The sequence below is a fragment of the Rattus norvegicus genome, chromosome 1 (genome assembly GCF_021556685.1).
Source record: "Rattus norvegicus strain SHRSP/BbbUtx chromosome 1, alternate assembly SHRSP_T2T, whole genome shotgun sequence".
Lineage (NCBI taxonomy): Eukaryota > Metazoa > Chordata > Mammalia > Rodentia > Muridae > Rattus > Rattus norvegicus.
This window is the reverse complement of record NC_141534.1, coordinates 216,711,016-216,730,321: the sequence shown is the minus strand read 5'-3', so window position 1 is coordinate 216,730,321 and position 19,306 is coordinate 216,711,016. Positions and strand designations below refer to the sequence as shown.

Genomic DNA, 19,306 nt, shown 5'->3' with positions numbered 1-19,306 from the left:
AAAGGGGCACCTTCTGGTTGCTGCTGGGTGCGCACACTTCCCGGCATTTTGGTCATGGGGCCAAACCCTCTAAGACAGTGCCAATCCAAGAGGTAGGCAGGCTGCAGAGACCAGGGGGCTTACTTACAAAATCTTATCACAGGCCTTGAGGGGACAGCAGCTGCATCCTTCAAGACACACATCTCTTCTGTACTCAGGCTTGCAATGTCCCCATTCGCCTGTCTTGCTTCTTATGTCACCAGCCTTCCTTGCCTTCCCAATACCACATGACAGAGGGAAATTCCTCAGGAACCCAGGAGCACCCATTTCTGTAGCCAGGCCGTGTCTTCCTGGACTCAAGGCCTGACCCCCTGGGGCTCAAGGACTTGCTCCAATCAATGTCCCCACTTCTACAAGTCATCAGGGTCCCAGTTTCTAACTAGGGACACTCATTGACCCAGGAGCTAGCTATACTGTCTTCTCTAAATTTTTTTTTAAAGATTTATTTATTTCATGTATATGAGTACACTGTTTCTGTCTTCAGATACACCAGAAGAGGGCATCGGATCCCATTACAGATGGTTGTGAGCCACCATGTGACTGCTGGGAATTGAACTCAGGACCTCTGGAAGAGCAGTCAGTGCTCTTAACCGCTGAGCCATCTCTCCATCCCTATACTGTCTTGTCTAAACCAAATGCTAATGACCCATTAACCCTGCAGTGATGTCTACAGATCCTCCTTTTGCTTCCCAGTGTAGAGCTGAGACCATGTCTCCACCCACCCTGACTGTCTAGGGGTGGCCTTGACTAGCTCCCACCACTGAACTGAGGACAGAATTCCAACATGTCACCTTCAGCTCAGACTGCAGGGGCCAAATCAGGTCGATTCACCATCCTCTCTTGCCCTCCACTGAAGTGGAAATTTCTGGTTTCTTTGGGGACTCAGTTATGCCATGAGATGTTTTGCTGAAGCAGACACATGAGAGGACACGTGATGTTTACAAAGAATAAAAGCATGACCCCGCAGACGGTGTGGAAAGCTCTTGTATTGGTTCACCTCGCACCACGTGGCTGATCGTGACTTCATAGAGGGTAACTTGCCAAAGAACTCGTCACACGCCAGTGGCTTCCATGGACTCGTGCCGATCGGCAGAGCCTCTAGGTTTCTTCTGGACTGAACTGCTGCCGCCACTGATTTGTGATTTGTGTTTTGATCCTGTACTGGACTGCCTGTAAACTCCAGCTCCAAGGGATCAGATGCCCCTCTTCTGGCCACTGTGGGGACCTATACTCACATGCACAATCCCGTGTGTGTGTGTGTGTGTGTGTGTGTGTGTGTGTGTGTGTGTGTGTGAGAGAGAGAGAGAGAGAGAGAGAGAGAGAGAGAGAGAGAGAGAGAGACGGTCACCTGTATCCTCTACCACCTGATCAGTTTTTCCTCTTCCACTCTAGTCAGTCAGCCTGGTGCCCACAGACGTCTCTCCTGTCTTTTTGCACCAGCCCTCACCACTGTTTCTGTTCCCGTGCTCGCTCCCACGGCTTCCTCCCCTTCGTCAGGCTTTTCTCCCAGGATCCAGGGAATCTTTCAAATGGAAGTCACACAGGGCTGGAGAGATGCCTCCTGGGTAAGCATTTGCTGTTCTTCTAGAGGCCCAGGGCCCTGGTGTTTACAGCAGGATTTAGTGGGAGGTTTTGCAGTGTGGCAGGAGGTGGAGTGGTCAGAGCAGAGGCAAAGAGAGAAGTCCTCGGAATTAGTGGGCTTAGAGACCTGTGAGACAAGCAGCTGAGTTGCCAGGGTGTGAACTATGACTCCGTTCCAGGTGGAGGGCCATGTAATTACAGACCAAAGAAATGGGTCCTAAAACAAGGAGACCTGGGGAAGAGACAGAGGTCTCAATACTTTAAGGTATTTGTCTTGAAGAGTACAGGGGTGCACACGTGCTAATGTCAAAAAGCCTTAGTAAGGCTCAGTGCAGGGAATCAATAAGGGAGGGCAGGAGCAGTGGCAGCTTCGAGAGGCCAGTGGGGCCCAGAGACTGGGTGACATGGGACACACAATCCTCAAGCATTGGATGCCACCACCCACGTTAGGATCATGCCAGCTCTGAGGATGGGACCCCGGGCTCACCCTCTCCTGGGTCAGCTCACAGCACAGTCATGATGTCCCCTAGGAGGTAGGTAGGAACACTAAGGGATGGCAGCTCCAACACCCTTAGTAGTAGAGCCAGTGCCCAGATCTCGCCACACCCTAACAGAGACCAGGACCATGAAGACAGGTCGGGGAGAAATTGCCGCTTTCATCTGCAATGGTGTTATCCTGGTTAAACTTTGAAGAAATAATTGCTAAACCTTCTGCTATTGAATAGCTCCTAGTCACACTTTAATTCTAGCCAGAGTGACTTCTCTCTCCACCCTCCTTGCTTCCCAATTTTGTTTTTTCCTGAGAGCCAGAGTCTGCTGTGTCTCTGAGAGGTTCCCATGGCCTCCAGATTACTAGAGAGGGTTCCAGGTCTCAGGGTAACGGCCAGCAGGCAGATACACAAGAGCCTTGGTTGGCTGTGACTCAGCGACTCGGCTGTGTGGCATGCATATGAAGAGGCTGGTGTGGGCAGAGTCGTGGGAGAAGCAGGCGCATCACACAGACCCTGTGGTCCTGGGCCAGCCTCTATAAAGTGGAAGCTGCGTGCTGGTACCCAGGAAAAAATCAATGGCGTTTCCTGAACTCCTGGACCGAGTAGGGGGCCGGGGCAGGTTCCAGCTCCTCCAGGCAGTGGCTCTGGTGACCCCCATTTTGTGGGTCACCACCCAGAACATGCTGGAGAACTTCTCAGCCGCAGTTCCCCACCACCGCTGTTGGGTGCCTCTTCTGGACAACAGCACCTCCCAGGCGAGTATCCCTGGGGACTTTGGACGAGACGTTCTTCTGGCCGTCTCCATCCCACCTGGTCCGGATCAGCGACCCCACCAGTGCCTCCGCTTCCGACAACCTCAGTGGCAGCTTATAGAGTCCAACACCACGGCCACCAACTGGAGCGACGCTGACACCGAGCCATGTGAGGATGGCTGGGTTTACGACCACAGTACCTTCAGGTCCACAATTGTGACCACGGTAACAACAGCACTTGGGAGGCCAAAGTCACGCTCACTGTAGGGTGGACTTAAACATTCCAGTCTCAAGAAGGATGCACCTCCTCAGGCCTCCTCACTTGGGGGCAACCGTATAGGCTTCTAGGGGACTGGGCAGCAGGACTCCATCTGCAAAGTCATATTTAGTGGCTCATGCTTGTGACCCCAGCACTAAAGAGACAGGAGGATTATCGTGAGTCTGAGGCCAGCCTGGGCCACACAGGGAGGTATGTCTACCCAGACTGGCCTGGGGTGGCACTCCTGTTTCTGTGTCACCCAATGGCTTCACCCAGAGTTGAACTTCAGCCGTGACTCCAGGCCACCCAGACACAGGAATCTGTTGTCTGTCTCTGGGCTGAGCACAGAGGACCTGAGCAAACACTGGCCTCTTATAAGAGATGTTGGCAGGCTGCAAAGATAAATCCGCAAACTGCCTGTCATTTAAGCATGAAGACCTGAGTTCAGCCCTCCAGTACCCAGGCCCAGTGGTGGAGCAATTGTAATGGCAGCTCTGGAGAGGCAGAAACGAGGGGGCCCCTGGGGCTTGCTAGCTGGCCAGCCTGCCTAGCCAGTGAGCCCCAGGGTCATTGAGGGACCTTTTCACGAAAATAATGTGGACAGCTCCAGAGATTGATCTCTGATCTTCACAAGCACCACACCATGGAAAGGTGCGAACCCACGCATGCGTACACACACACACACACACACACACACACACACACACACACACACAAAGATGAGGAGCCAGGAGGTGGTGGTATATGTTTAATCCCAGCTCTTAGAAGGCAGAGGCAGGAGGGTCTGAGTTTGAGGTCAGCCTGGTCTACTGAGTGATCTCTAAGACAGCCAGGCAGGACTACACAGAGACGCCCTGTCTTGAGATGAAAAAACAAAAGAAAGATGGGGGAGTGGAGAACCAGACACCCCAAGCCAGGGGAGGGGAGCAGCGGCCCAGCAAGCAGGAAGGACCCTGAGTGAGGGGCGAGAGGAAGCAGGAAGGACCCTGAGTGAGGGGCGAGACGAAGCAAGCCTCCAAGGAAGGGGAGGCTTCTCAGCTAAGGGCCAGGACTCAGGAGGGAGTAGATAAAGCTGGAGGGTCTCCAACTTTGACCGAGTACAGGGGTGACAGGATACTCCCTAAGAAACCAATCTACTGAGCCTGTGGGTGCCCTCATGGTCCCACACGACTCAGCCCAGGCCCAGCTCCATTCTATCTCCTTCACCCCTTCTGCTCAGACTGCCCCTCCTGATCTCAGCTCTGCCCCTCTTTCCCTCCAGTGGGACCTGGTATGTGATTCCCAGGCTCTGAGACCCATGGCCCAGTCCATCTTCCTGGCTGGAATCCTGGTAGGAGCCGCAGTGTGCGGCCATGCCTCAGATAGGTGAGTCTGCCCCCTACCCCGGGCCAGGCGGGCTCTACTGAATGGACCCTGCATCTTTTCCCAGATAGTTCACCAGCTTTCTCCAGGGTTATGGGAGGTCACTGTTCCTCTGAATATTCATTCCCAAAATCCTCTCTGCCACACACAACACTTGCTTGTTGCCTCTGCTCAGGGGGAATTCACTAGCTAACCTTCCTCATGTTCATGACCCTCCCATGGGTCATGTGACCTTCTGCCTTCCATATGGAAGGAGTCAGGGACGGGAGGTGGCCCGATCTGTGTTGCTGGCCAACAGCATGCCTCCCCATGTGTACCGCAGGTTTGGGCGCAGAAGGGTGCTGACCTGGAGCTATCTTCTGGTGTCTGTGTCTGGCACAATAGCTGCCCTCATGCCCACCTTCCCCCTCTACTGCCTGTTCCGTTTCCTGGTGGCCTCTGCAGTGGCAGGTGTCATGATGAACACAGCCAGCCTCTGTATGTTCCCTGTGGTGCTGGGTAGGGAAGGCTATATGCAGGACCCAGAACTGACCCCCTCCTTGCTCCTTGCAGTGATGGAGTGGACATCAGCCCAGGCTGGCCCCTTGATGATGACCTTGAACGCCTTGGGCTTCAGCTTTGGGCAGGTCCTGACAGGCTCTGTGGCCTACGGCGTGCGCAGCTGGAGGATGCTGCAGTTGGCTGTCTCTGCCCCCTTCTTCCTCTTCTTTGTTTACTCATGGTGGGTACTGCAGCCTCCCTCCTTGAAAGAGGTTCTACCCATTCTTGGGGATCAAAGTGGGAAACTCGTTTTCCTGCAGACAAAGGGTTTAGAAGTTCTTGGGACCAGGGCCCTCAAGATGTCCCCCACTGCTGCCCAAAGTCCAGGTCCCCTGTTCCAACAAGCCAGGTGCCATCTTTCTGTGGCCCAGCAGCAAACTGGGGTCACAGTCCATGTTCCCTCCCTCGGGAGGGGTCTAGCTCCAGCCCCTTTACATGCTACAGACCCCAAATCTCTGCTTCACCTTGTCTCATCTCACCCCTGCTCCAACCCTGCCTATCCCTGCCCCCAACTCCCTCCAGCCTCAGGCCTCCTGGACCAGCCTAACCTCTCCTACCCCTGACTCCTTTCCCCACTTTCCAGGATGCCTTTTGCCCCTTGGCTGCTTCCTAAGTCCAACAGGGCACTGAGAACTCTCATTCCCTTCCCTCTGTTGTCTTTCAAAATCAGGGGTGCTCAGGGGCTTAGGGTGCTCCTCCCAATGGCTGCTCAGAGGGGACAACATGCCCTTCTAAGTGGGGAGGAGCTTTTGTAATCCTAGACCTCCATATACTGTGTGGTGGTAACTACCAAAGGCTCAGAGGATTGAGCAGTTTAGTGCAGCAAGTGTGTGTGTGTGTGTGTGTGTGTGTGTGTGTGTGTGTGTGTGTGTGTGTATGAGAGAGAGAGAGAGAGAGAGAGAGAGAGAGAGAGAGAGAGAGAGAGAGGATTCCCAAGAGAAAAGCAAGTTGGTGTCCAAAAGCTGTATCCTGACACAGAACCAGCAGAGTTGGGGCCAGGGGACAGTTTAGCACAAAGGAGTTAAAGGATCAAAGGATCAGTGGCTGCCAGGGGTGCAGACAGAAGGATCTTGGTGATATTACACACACTGGTCCTAGTCTGAGACTGTGCAGGGATGGTGAAGCTGTTTGTAGCAGGAAGACGATAAGACAGTGGGGCAGGGCAGGAGGGAACATACAAGGCATGGAAAGATGCCATCCATGATGGTGAGACACCTCAGCAGCCATTGTGGTCCTTACTGCATCCAGGCCTGGCTCATGGGTGAGGTTGAGGAAAGGCCATGGGACAAGAAAGTGGAAAGGGACAACAGAGTCCATCCCTATTCTGCAGCCTGCTCAGGGACTAGAGAATACTGGGCTCTCCCAAACTCAGAGAGGAAGGAGACAGGAGGACCACCTACTGGTACAGGTCATAACCCAGGTGGCCTGGCTACCCATGCCACTGTGTCCCATTGTCCTTTACGGCCTCCACTGACTTCAGCCACCTGAGAATGGAGCTTCCAACCCCCCTGAAACAACAAAGAACACGGAGGGCGACAGAGACCAGGCAAGGGGCTGCAGTCAGCGACCCCCTCCCACATCCTTCACTTCAGGTGGCTGCCAGAATCAGCACGCTGGCTCATCACAGTGGGCAGACTGGACCAGAGCCTGCGGGAACTACAGAGGGTGGCTGCTGTCAACAGGAGAAAGGCAGAGGCAGACACGTTGACTGTGGAGGTAAGCCAGGCTAGGCCCTCCTTCAACCCTGTCCCCTTAGATGCTCTTCCTGGCTTTGTACAGGAGCTCCCTCAGAGGTCAAGTAAAGGCCCCTGGGGGGTGGGCCTGCGGGTATCTGGTGCTAACAGTCCCCGCTCCCACAGGTCCTGCGGTCAGCCATGCAGGAGGAACCGAACGGGAACCAAGCTGGTGCCCGTTTGGGCACTCTACTCCACACACCTGGGCTGCGCCTCCGAACCTTCATCTCCATGCTGTGCTGGTAAATGCCCTTTTGCCTGAGGCTACCAGCCGCAGGGAAGCCTGAAGCCAAGCCAGCTGCCCCCCAGCCAAGGATGGGGCCTCTGGCTAGGGATGTCTCTAGGATGCCCTTTAGCTCAGGGTCCTCACTATCTGTAGTTAGGCTCCCAGAGGAGACAAGCCGGGCTGGGTGGGCTGCTGAACAGGATTACAGGCCCAAGTGTCTAGAAGGGATTGGATGCAGAGATTCAGAACAATGATGGGAAAGGCGGAGGTGAATCAGACACAAAGCACACAGCAGACCAGCTGCCCCATCTTGTTTAGAGGGACTAGGCATAAGCAGGCTCTTGCCCGAGCTTGAAGCTTAGGCCACCCAACAAAGATCAAATCCACAAAGACTCTAGGGAGGGTCTATTCAACGGAAGCTAGAGCCAATGGGGTAACATCCCAAATGGAGTGTCTAAGCAGAGAGAAGGGGGAAGAAAAATACCCAGTCTGTCCTAGGCTGGCCCTCAGAGGCCACCAGCCTCTCTCCCCCAGTGCCTAAGGTGAGCCTGAACAAGGCCAATAGCACAGACAGAAGAGCAGCCAACCCAGGCTAACCCACCCACCCTCACTCCTAGGTTTGCCTTTGGCTTCACCTTCTATGGCCTGGCCCTTGACCTGCAAGCCCTAGGAAGCAATATCTTCCTGCTCCAGGCACTCATCGGGATTGTGGACCTCCCGGTGAAGATGGGCAGCCTGCTGCTGCTCAGCCGCTTGGGCCGGCGCCTCTGCCAGGCCAGCTCCCTGGTGCTGCCGGGACTCTGCATCCTGGCCAACATACTGGTGCCCCGTGGTGAGTTGCAGCCTGGTTGTGGGTGAGCAGGAGGAAGCAAAAATGTGTCGTGCTACCTGAGGCTCTCCTACACTCCTGGGGAGGGTGGCAGAATAGAGAGGGGGGAAGATGACAGAGAGAGGGTAATGGATGGAGCAGTGAGAATTTTAGTCGAGGTCAGAAAAGCTGTAAGATTAACACAGAACTCACTAATAGATTAGGGTGGGAGAGAAAGGGGACAGGGGGACACCCAGGATCTGGCTCTGAGACCTGGGAGTGGACAGATTGGGGCCACAAGTTACTTACATAGGACACAGTGTGGGCACTGGAGGGATGACTCACAGACGTTTGACAGACCAGCCTATAGGACAGGGCACAGCCCAGGGAATCCAGGACCGCACTCTGCTGACACCATTACTGTTCACAGAGATGGGGATCCTTCGCTCATCCTTGGCTGTGCTGGGGCTGGGGTCCCTGGGGGCTGCCTTCACCTGTGTCACCATATTCAGCAGTGAACTCTTCCCCACTGTGATCAGGTGAGGAGGCTGTCATGGACTCCGGGAGAGCATTATAGCCTAGGGGGGAGCTACCTCCAAGTACCCATGGGTTTCCCTCCTGCTCCCTCAACCTAGTGGGGTCAAGGCTGTAGATAGGCTGAGTGTGACTCACAGGCAAATGTGCTTTCACAGGATGACTGCAGTGGGCCTGGGCCAGGTAGCAGCCCGAGGAGGAGCCATGCTAGGGCCTTTGGTGCGGCTGCTGGGTGTCTATGGCTCCTGGCTGCCTCTGCTGGTGTATGGAGTGGTGCCAGTGTTAAGCGGCCTAGCTGCATTGCTGCTGCCTGAGACCAAGAACTTGCCACTGCCTGACACCATCCAAGACATCCAGAAACAGTGAGTGGAGCAGACTGCAGGTCACCTCCTCCCTCCTTCCTTCCCTTTCTCCCAGCTCTCCTCCCTCCCTTCATAGAAGCCCAAAACTGGTTAGCCTGGGAACTCACAGAACAAAGGAGAAAGGGGAAGCCAATGGAGGACTAGGATGGCCCAGGGTTACACAGCACAGTGGGAGCGTGAAGACCAGGGTAACAGGTGGACTTGAACTCTGCCCTCCGTCCCACCATGTGGAGGAAAAAATGGCCCAGTCACCCACCCCCAAGTCCACCTTGAAAGAGACAGAGAAGGGGAGGGAGAGAGAGTACAAGTGAGTGAGCTGGTGTTTGTCAGGGGGAGGTGCTGGGTGTGATGGATGTTGCTGGAGGCTTCACAGATGGCAGATTCTGCCACTAAAGCCACTGGGTAGTTGACATGGTTGAACAACCCACCACTGAGCAACTGACGAGCTCAATAAGTTCAGACCTGAGCCCCAGGCAGGATGATCAGTCCTGAGCATGAACACAGTCAAGAGTCCGGGGTCATCTGCTCCTTAGAGCCACACTCCTGTCTTTCCTGAACAGGTCAGTGAAGAAAGTGACACATGACATAGCAGGCGGCTCCGTCCTGAAGTCTGCCCGGTTGTAAGCTCCTGGAGAAGGATCACAACCTCAATGGAAGGAGGAGAAGGAGAGGGAGAGGGGAGGGAAAGGGTAGGGTTGGCGGTGGCAGGTAAAGGCTCCTGCCTCTGGGCCTAACGGTCTGGAACCCACATGGTGGAGGGAAAGAAATACTCCACAAAGTAGTCCTCTGACCTCTGCATGGAACATGCCCCTCCCCACCCCCACCTCTGATATACACACAAATAAATAATTTATAAAAGAATGAAAAGGAGGAAAAAGAAAGGGAGAAGAAAAAGGAAGGATGGGAGGCGAGAGGGAGCATCGGGAAGAAGAGGGGAGGAGGAGGAAGAAGAGGAGGAGGAAGAGATGGCTTCCTCCAGACCTCGGCGCCCCACCCCCACCCCGGCAGACAGCCGTGGGAAACAAAGAGTTCCATCTCCAGGGATCCCTTTAAGGGGCTGTCTTTCTGGGTCTCCCTCTAACACCGTCTGAAGGATAAAAGGCCGTCCTGACACCACCTCTACCCTGACTCCACCAAGCAGCAGCACGTCAGAGAGAGAGGGGCCAAGAGTAGGAGACACCTCACTGCCCACTACCCAACCTGCTGCAGGACTGAGTATCCTCTTCTTAACCTCAGTGCAGGCAAAGGAGCATCAGCGCCTCGGGGTCACTGGGGGCCTTGGTCAGCTGGCCTGGCCCCTCTCCATCCTCCCCTCACTCTACATGCCCATCCACAACTTCTGCCTGGGTCACCTTCCCACCTGACACCCTCCTAGGCCCTCCAGACCCACTCCAGGGCCCTCTTTCCAGGGTTCAGGGACAATCCATGACTCTGGTGGCATTGTGAACCATGGGTAGGGCCACACATCTACCACTCCTCACCCTCTGTCAGGTAAGTTCCCTGAGGGTCACTGGTCCACTGCCCCATATCCTCACTCACATAGAGGACCTGCTGGAGGGACTGGACTGGAGGGATGACTGACTGGCTAAAGATAAAAGCAAATGAATGACAGCCCCTCATGAGCTCACACTGATCTGTAAGAGTCTGCAGGGTATCAGAAAGAACTGGGAGGTGGGGAGTCCTCACCAGATAGACTTTGCCAAGGCTGGCTTTCCTATGTTCTAGGCTAGGTTTGGGGGACCCTTTCGTGGGCCTTCTCATGCCATGCCTCTGTGTGTCTTGTGAAGTGCTGTCCTTTCTCTCAGATGAAACAACTAAGGCCCATAACACACAGACTGGCCTAATACCCAGCTAGGAGGAGACAGGATCAGAATGCAAGTGTCTGCCTGTAGCTCTCCTGGGCTCTGCTCTGGCCACGGTGGTTTCTAGGCAGATAGGAATGCATGCAGCAGGACCTCTGTCCCTCTCAGAATCAGTCAAGATTCCTTGGGGTCCACTGGGACTGCTCACAGGAAAGACCATGCATTGCCTCAGAGACAGTGTGCTGCCCAGTGGGTCAGTAGCTAGCCCACCAGCTACATTGCCTGGGCCATACTTAGATGGTCTCTGCATCTACCTATCTGGCTGCTCCCACACACCTCAGAGGAAGGCTGCAACACACACACACACACACACACACACACACACACACACACACAAGCACACACTTCCTAGTGACACTCCCCCAGACAAAAGGCTAGAGATAAGATTATAATCATACTTCCTGATGCCCTGGAAACTTCCAGGACACAGAGCTCAGTGCTCAGACGCTCTCTCCTATAGCATTCTTCTAGGTCAGAGTTGTTCCTCCATCTGTATTCAGAATGGCCACCCCTGGCTTATCCAGGTGGCTGAGAATTTTCAGGACAAAGGGTTCTGTCACTCTGGGTTGTGACAGCATCCCTGTCTAGAGTCACCTGACAAAGCTCTAGGCTGTTGTTGCCCCCGCCCATTTAGACACGCCCTCTTTTTATGGCTACTTTGGAGGTTTCTGACTCAGAGCTGCTGAGATATCCCCACAGTGGAGGAGCCAAGAGAACCTTTCAGAAAGGTAAACTGAGTCAGTAGGCACATCCAGAACCCTTTCTTCAGAAAACAAAGCTTTTGGGTGACAAGTCTTGGGTTTCTGGTGCAGAGAGGGACATGGAGTCCATGACCAACAAAGCAAGTGGGAACAGGGAGCTGATCCTGGGCTTTGAGACGAGAACAGTAACACAAGGCCTCCAGGAGTGAGGCTGTGACCAGCTAGGGACAGGACACCCTGGCAGCGCTGCCCTATGACAAAGCCTGTGATCTCCCAGGCTCTCAGACCAAAGCTTCGGGGATAGCAAGTGGGGCTGGAAGCCGGTAGGTTCAGAAGGCCAAGGAGAGCCCACTCTCACAGAGAGCCACTCCTGGAGACAGCACTCCAGGGTGGCGGCATGCTACAGAGCTAGGAAGCAGAACCAAGAGGTGGAGGCAAAGTCACAGGACAGAGAAAGAAGTCCTCAGAGGGGCTCGGCCACTGCTGCACTTGAGACCCTGAACTAGCCACTGCCAGCCGCTCTGGCCACCAAGAGAGATTACTTCCCTCCAAATACTGGACAAGATGTCAGCTACCTGGTGTGACCTGAGTGACCGGTGCACAGCCTCAGAAAAGGGGGCAACATGATGCCATTGAGAAGTTAAGGTCATGGAACCCCAGCCAGATGCCAATCTCCCTCCCACCTCAGACACACCCAGTAGACATTTGCAAGTGAGACATACAACAGTTGTCCAAGAGCCCAGTGTTGTATTCAACTCAAAAGTCTGGGAGGCTGGTTCAGGGAAACGGCCCAGTAATGATTCAGTGGGCAAAGCTACTCATCATCAAGACTGAAACTTGAATCTCGTTCTCAGGACTCACGTAGTGGTAGCCCGAGAACTGACTCCTGTGAGGCGTCCTCTAAGGGAACACACATCTTCACACACTAGGTATTTAGAGGAAACTTAGCAACTGTCAGGTGCATCCACTGAGACCCTGAACACAGGTCAGGGCCCTGCCCTAAAGAGCATCCACCCGGAACAAACTACACAGGACTGTTGGAATTTGGAAAGTTTTTGTTTTCTTTTTCCCACACATTTCCGGGTTTGGGGTGTTTTCCAAGACTCAGACACATTTGTTAACAAAGAGAAAAAAAACTGGGGGAGCAGGGAGCCCATGGGCGGAGAAGTGACCCCAGCCATCCGCAGACACAGCCTCACTCCCACCATCCTCTGCGCCTGCAGCGAGCTGGTGCCACAGACGCAGCTCTGGTACCTCGGTTATTTGTTTTTAATATATATCTGCATTTGCCTTTCCCCCTCCCCCCGCCCCCCACCCCGCTCCTCCAGCGGCTTCCCAGCAATGCACGTTGCCCGGCAGCGACACACACAACAGGCCTTGGCCAGGTCCAAGCCCAATCCTTGGGCAGACCCAGGCAGGAGTTTCTCCTCACGAGGGGACTTGCGGCACCAGGGGAATGAGCCCCACTGCCCGGCCCCAGCCACCCAAGCCCACCCTTCTTCTCCCAGCGACTCTGGAAACCCAAAGGAAGGGAAGCAGAGAAAACAGAATTTAAAAAAGAAAGAAAGGAAAAGAAGAGAAAAGAAAAGGAAAGAAAGGGGGGATGGGGTGGAGGAGGGTAGGGACAAAAGACACAGCAAGCCTGAACCAGGACAGGAGGGCTGCGAAGAAGGAAGGCGGGAGGAGCTGGGAGGAAGAAGAAAATCGAGGGAAATAAACGAACGGCGCAGTGGACACTTTACAAAACCCCAGCCTTCCTTCCCGCCCAGCCCCACCAAAATAAAACTACGCCCCTTAAAAAAATAAATCAACCCAGGGCTGTGAGCACGTGCCCTGCCTGACAGGCGCAGAGCGGAGGACAGCCAGCCCCAGAGCTGACAGTGCGGCGCCGAGGGCAGTGGGAGGGAAGGGGATGAGCACGTAGTAGTTATATTCCTTTTCTTTTTGCGTTTCCTCTTCGTGGGAGAAGCCTGAGGCAGCCGGGGAGAGGGTCCCCAGATCCCCCTGCAGGGAGAGGGCCGCACCCTCCTCCCGGGCCTTCCCGGGAGGAGCAGCTGGCAGTGGGGCGCGGTGCCTGGACTGGGTGCTCAGACGTAATACTCTTTGTCTTTGTTCTTCTTGGCCTTGCTGGGCGTCTTGGGGGCAGCGGGGGCCTTCTCCTTCACCACTGCCCCATTGCTCTGGGCCGAGTTACTGATGTAATTCCGGCTCTGGTCCACTTGGTAGGAGCCCTCGTCGCGGTTGCGGTACTTGTACATGGCGTAGAGAAGGATAAGGATGCAGAGCGCCGCCGCCGCCACGATGCCCACCACCATGCCCGTGGTGCTGCTGGATTCGCGGATCACTTCCACCGCGCCCGGCGGGCCGCGCTCCCCCGGACCCGTGGGGTTGGCTGTGGGCAGACGGGGGAAACCGGGGACTGAGGTCACGCCGGGGCGCAGGGGAGGCGGCCGCCGCGGCTCGAAGGCCGTGGGGACCCCAGGCCCCAGGGGTGGGTTCTCCAGCAGCGGCTGCAGTGGGTCTCGGTGGTTCATTTTGCCCGCGGGCAGGTTGGGGGCTGGGGCGGAGGGCGCAAGTAGCACCCCGGGGGCGCCCGTGGCCCCATCTGTCCTGAGGTTAGGTCGGGGCGCGGGCTTGCGGGGTGACAGGAGGGTGGTGCGGTCCGTGACCAAGGGGAAGGTGGTGTAAAAGTCCTCGTCGTCCGTGGGGGGGAGGCTGGAGTCAAAGACCTCCCCGGAGGCGAAGCCCGAGGCTTCCACGGGCTCCTCGCAGTCGCTGTCGTCGCGCTCGGCCTGACACGGGCCCCCGGAGGACGGGCGGCGCGCGGCGGGCGGAGGCAGGGTGTCTTGGGTGGCACCCACGCCCGTGAGAAAGGGGTAGAAGGTGGGGGGCGGGGGCACGAAGGGGGACCGGGTGGCCACGGGAGGGGGGTCTAAGGAGTCCTCCGTGATAATGGGCAATATTAACTCTCCTCCTAGAAAAAGAAAGAGAAGAGAGAAGAGAGGGCGTCAGCGAGGGCCGGGGCGCGGGCGGCCGGCACAGAGAGAGAAACAACAGCCTCACACCCAAATCGGTACAATTGGCTTTGGCGGAGACTACGCGGGCCGGGCCCGCCCGCCAGCCGGCCAGCGCCTGCGCTTTAAGCGGGCTGCGGCTCGGATGCCCTGGGCACCCCACGCGCGGGCTCTGTGACTCTGGGTTTTGGTCTTTTCGTTTCATCTTAAGAAACCAAACGGAACAGAAAGGAAAGGAAATTGAAAAGAAACGGAATTTTTTTTCTACTGGTTTAAGGCTTTAAAAACATACAACAGCAGCATTTAAACAAACCTAACGACAGTATCTTTTAGGGTGTTTTATATATATTTCTTTTTGCTTTTTTTTTTTTTTTGCTTTTTTTAAAAAAGAAGATAGCATACCACGGAATTCAGGCAACTTACATCAACAAATAGGCCGTGTGATTTTAGCATGAAGAAAAAAATTACAAACAGAGCTGTGTAAGCGGGTTCTCCCGAAAAAAATAAGAAAAAACAACTTTTCCGAACAACGTTTTCTGTCTATCTGTTTGGCATCTCCCTCCCTGAATCACTCCCTGGACAGCCTGCTTCCTCCAGAAAGCTCACTCTCCTCCCTCTCTCTAGCCCTCTTCCCCCTCATTGAACACGAGGCTGAAATTTGCACAGTGCTTGCGGGTTGGATCTGGGGAAGTGGCACCATTCTGTGACATCGTGGGAACAGGAAGGGTCAATGGAGGCCACAGAAAGGAGAGACGATGGCATGCCTATGTGTGTGTGAACTGTTGAGGAGGGGGCTGGCCATGGAAAGGACCTCAGAGCCAATTTCGGCAGGGCCTTCAGAGGAAACTTTAAACGGGAATGCTTGTGTGGAACAGTGGGCAGGGAAGGCCAGACACACAGGAGCTGGGGTTTGTCCCTTAGGATTCTGGGAGGTAGTGAAAAGCTCAGAAGATGCATGGAGGTGGGGAAGATTGGGAATGAGTGCGGAAGGACAGAGAGTGAGTGAGGGCAGAGGTCATGTGATTACTGAGCTAATCCTAACTCTCCACTTTCTTCACCCTCCACCTCTGACCCCCACTGACTTCCCCCCAACCCCCTCCCCGTACCCCCATGGACCGCCAGAACCTGGCCAGGTTATGACTGCCTCTGGCCCTCTTATTATTGTTAAAACAATAATAAAACAACGGAAAGAAGGAGAAAGCAAAAAAAGAAAAGAAAATACATACACAGCCATCGGGGGATGGGGGGCGGGTGGGGACACGCTAGCTAAACTAGGGCCCAGGATAACTAATTGGGAAGGCCTGTGGTAAGGAGTGGGTATTGTTTTGTCTTTAAGTCTGATAACTTGAGTACCCCAGGCAGAAACTGCAATTCCCATGAGCTCCCTACGGGCGGCAACTATAGGTCCCGTTAGCCCTTTTAAGGGGGTATGAACTACAACTCCCATCTGTCTCTGGGTCAACAGCTACAACTCCCATCAGCCTCCTGGGTCTCTTCTCTAAAAAAAGTCAGTGAGCCTCTGACCTCTGGTAGACAGGAGCTGAATAGCAAACTTTATGCTGTAAGGAGGGCTCAAACTCTGGCTTTGGAGGTTGCCTCTGGTCCTTTCGGTAATGAGGTTGAAGATTTCCTCTCTGGCTCTACCTCCAGCCCAGCCTATGCCCAACCCCTACCTGACTACTTCACTTGGTGTCTGCACCCAGTCTTCTACCTCTCTCTTGTAATCATGCCAGGGCTTTCATTAGCAGATCCGGCAGCCAGGCTGAGTCTCACATTCAGAGCCTTCTCTGCTCTACCTACCCTAGCCTTCTGGTTGGCTTAACTCCTTAAACACCTCTGTTGAAATTTTCCACCCGCAGCTCCATTAGTCTCATGGAGGCCATAGCAAGGCCTTGCCACTAAAGGAGAAACCTTACCAAGGCTCTCAAGCATACTTCCTTCCCATCGAGTTCCCTTACACCACAAAGTTTAGAGCCCATGAGTTTCTAACCCTCCCCAGACCTGGTCATATGAAATCTTGACCCAAGAGTGGAGAATGTTTTGTGCAGCCAGTATTGTGCAGTTCTGCTAATGGAAGCCAGGAGGACTTCACGGACGCCAGGCAAAGCACTCTGGCTCTACCACTAATAGATCCCATCCCTCAACTTCCCAGTGAGGTGAATGAATGAATTGGCCAGTTCCTTCTGTGACTTCCAGACGGCAGCAAAAGGGTCGGGAAAGTATGGACCATCGCCCTCATGCCTCTAGGAGACTGGCAAGGCTGCTCACCCGCGACTCCAACCTGGAGGCTATATTGTATCAACTGAATTCCTATGTGACTACAGACATGCCCTGCCCCCATCGGGCCCCAGTCCTCCTCTATAAAACTAGAATCTTGTCATACATGGTGGCACGTGCTTGTGATTCCAGCACTCAGGAGGCGGAGGCAGGAAGATCAGGTCAAGGTCATCTTCAATTACATAGCAAGTTCTGGTCAGTCTATGGTATGTGAGACTCTGTTTCGATAACCAAAATAAATAAACTAAGGAAGTGAGCTTCAGACCCAGTTAGGCCTAGCAAGGCTTCATTCCCAACCACTGGCCTGGCCTGGCTCCTACCCTCTACCCACTCTGCCTTTCACCTTCATAGACTAAGCCACTAGTGGGTACTCCAGGGTCAAAACTTGCCCTAACCCAGCTAATGATTTTTTCATTCAGCTGTCCATCACTGGAGACCCATGCTAGGAACATGTCCTTTCCCAAAGTGTTGTCATCAGCCTGACCAAAGCCTGACCTGATGGGCTCTCTAGTGTATGTGGTAACATGGTGCATTCTTCCATTCCCACGTTCCTCCCATTCCCAATGTCCTCATCCCTGAACAGGGACAAACTGCTTACAGGAAGGCTCGTGGCTCTTCAAGTAGTAACAGCATGGGCCTAATCATAGCAGGACCTCCTCCCTGCGTGAGTTCTGAGCTCATCTAGGTCATTCCTGCCCATCCATGCTACCTCTTGTCTCACGACCTTCACCCTCTATTCAGAACAGGCTCCCTATGGATAGCTCCCAATGCTCAGAATCCAGCCACTACCTCATTTCCCAGGCTGAGCCCAGAAGGTGCCCTCTACCCCCGGTGCCTCTGACACTGTCTTCCTACTCTTGGAGGCTCAAGTCTGACTAACTGCCAGGGAAGGCCCACAGGCCTGAGTGCCATCTGTCCTTCTAACTAGCAGCCAGCAGCAGGCCTGGCAAAGAGCTCTACAGGGGGAAATGAACAGCAAGTCCCCTAGCATTCCCTCTAAGGTGGGCCAGGTCCGTGGGGAAGCATAGAGCACCTTTTACAGGCTGAGTTTGCACAGCTTTGCCCCACCTTTCTGGGCAACAGGCACTGCTGAGAGCTACGCCTGGCAGTCTTTCCACCGTGTTCTCAGGCCTGCCTTCCACCCTCTAGAAGCCCTGCCGTCTTTGCATCTTAGACTGAGTTCCCAGCGCCCTCAGAAACTCCAGCATCAAGGCTTTCCCTGACCCGACTTGTGATCTTCTACCAGCCGGCCATCACTAGGGACACAGTGAAATATTGTTAGTGCAGCTCCTCAGAACGACCAGGGCACAGATCTTGGCTCTTTACCAACCTGTTGCCTCCAGCTGGGTGAGGGCAGATGGCGGATTCAGGCCTGGACCACACATATCCTGTCCCGCCTGTGTAGCTCCCACAACCATTTGCCCCAATGCACTAGTCCTCGGGACACACGGGCGTTCTGGATCACCCTCATCCAGGCCCCACAGCCCACCCTAGCTCCCTTTTCAGATCGCAGCCTTATCTCTTCAGTCCTCTTCCCCTTGGAGGCTCTCCCAGCTTTTCTCTATCGGTGGTTTGCGGCCATATCTCCCATGATTCTGCCAATGTGCTCTTTGCAAAGAGCAGCATCTCTCTCTGTCTCTGTCTCTGTCTCTGTCTCTGTCTCTGTCTCTCTCTCTCTCTCCCTGATACTACCTCCTCTGTGTGCCCGATACCTCCACACAAACCCCTTTCAGAGTGATAAACCATGGAGAATGTCACATGACTCCCCTGCACTGCCCTGGCCTGGTCTACGGGGCCCTGGAGTCATCAATGTATGAGTTTCCCTGGGGCACTGGTCCAGGAAAGATCTAGAAAACTCTACTGGGAAGGAGTCAGCAGGGCCTGAGCAAGGGAGGATGCCCAGAGGCTTCTGGCTGGAATGGTCCCACTGCTGGCCCTCCCAGTAGGCTTTTGAGCAGAGGGAACACTCAAGGTGACTCATGATGTTGGGGGTCCTGTGATCAGCTCTGCATCACTGGGAGACAAACAGGAGACTGTGACCCCTGAAGCCATCAGACTATGACTAAAGAACCCCAGGCAGCCCTTAGCCCCTCTCTCGCATCTGGTAGCTGCAGGAGTTGCAAAACACAGGTGCATACTTATGAGAGCCACCGCCCGTCTCTTCTTATCCTAAGGAAATGGGACACTTCACTGTACATTGGGTCCACTTGCTAGAGTTCCGTTCTGACTGGACACCACCAGCCGGTCCCAAGCAGTTCTTCCATCTCAACTCTTTCCTCCCCAGGGCACTCACACAAAGTAAGCTGGGCCCTTTCAACCGTCAAGGCACAGGAGCCTTGGTTAGAAACGGATCCACGAAGCTCTGTGCAGTGGCTCGTACCTGTCCATTACATTGCTCAGGAAGCTGAGGCAGGAGTATCACCACGAATCCGTGAGTTTGACGTCAGCTTGGATTACAGTGTCTAACCCTGTCTAAAAAAAAAAAAATCTACCTATGAACCCTAACTTCTATCCAGTCAGAAACGTCTACCCCACAGCAGAGTCTGAAATTGAGAATCTGAGTGACTCAGGCTAAGCCATCTGCTGGCATCGAGCCCATCCACCCAAGCTGTGAGAGGCGAGAATGTAAGCATTTCAGTAGATTAGGAGGACAGGCAGCTCTTATATCTGAAAAGCCCTGTAGGTCATGACATGCCAAGCCACATGCCCACAGCATTGGTGAAAGCAGCCCAACGCAGGGCCCAGGACACACTGCTAAGCAAACG

At 54.4% G+C, this 19,306-nt stretch overlaps 2 protein-coding genes across 41 annotated transcripts in view; one reads left to right on the top strand and one right to left on the bottom strand.

Moving 5' to 3' along the window:
• Positions 1-1,092: 1,092 nt before the first annotated feature.
• Positions 1,093-9,548, top strand: Slc22a12 (solute carrier family 22 member 12). 4 transcript variants are annotated; one of them, XM_087577660.1, is made up of 11 exons: positions 1,093-1,256; positions 1,432-1,604; positions 4,384-4,487; positions 4,807-4,961; positions 5,037-5,205; positions 6,617-6,740; positions 6,884-6,999; positions 7,601-7,815; positions 8,222-8,330; positions 8,484-8,687; positions 9,248-9,548. In XM_087577660.1, exons 2-11 carry the CDS (start codon positions 1,569-1,571, stop codon positions 9,309-9,311), a joined length of 1,296 nt encoding a protein of 431 aa, XP_087433786.1. In that variant the 5' UTR covers positions 1,093-1,256; positions 1,432-1,568; the 3' UTR covers positions 9,312-9,548. The 4 variants fall into 4 exon arrangements, with proteins under 4 accessions (XP_087433786.1, XP_087433805.1, XP_087433794.1 ...); XM_087577679.1 differs by lacking the exon at positions 1,093-1,256 and having other exon boundaries at positions 1,347-1,604; XM_087577668.1 differs by lacking the exons at positions 1,093-1,256; positions 1,432-1,604 and adding an exon at positions 2,351-3,032.
• A 2,739-nt stretch (positions 9,549-12,287) lies between these two features.
• Positions 12,288-19,306, bottom strand: part of Nrxn2 (neurexin 2) — a 115,842-nt gene continuing 108,823 nt past the window's right edge. For 24 of the 37 annotated variants that reach the window (NM_053846.2, XM_087575101.1, XM_087575590.1 and 21 more), the window contains one exon: positions 12,288-14,224. In NM_053846.2, coding sequence (NP_446298.2) covers positions 13,338-14,224 — 887 coding nt within the window. In that variant the 3' untranslated portion in view covers positions 12,288-13,337. The remainder of the gene's footprint in view (positions 14,225-19,306) is intronic. The other 13 variants (XM_087575911.1, XM_087576310.1, XM_087575966.1 and 10 more) reach the window with 1 other exon arrangement.

Coding starts and splice junctions, on each gene's coding strand:
- Slc22a12 (NM_001034943.1), top strand. CDS start 2,687: ATGGCGTTTCCTGAACTCCTGGACCGAGTAGGGGGCCGGGGCAGGTTC. Junction 4,488..4,806: donor TGCGGCCATGCCTCAGATAG/GTGAGTCTGCCC, acceptor TGTGTACCGCAG/GTTTGGGCGCAGAAGGGTGC. Junction 8,688..9,247: donor ATCCAAGACATCCAGAAACA/GTGAGTGGAGCA, acceptor TTTCCTGAACAG/GTCAGTGAAGAAAGTGACAC.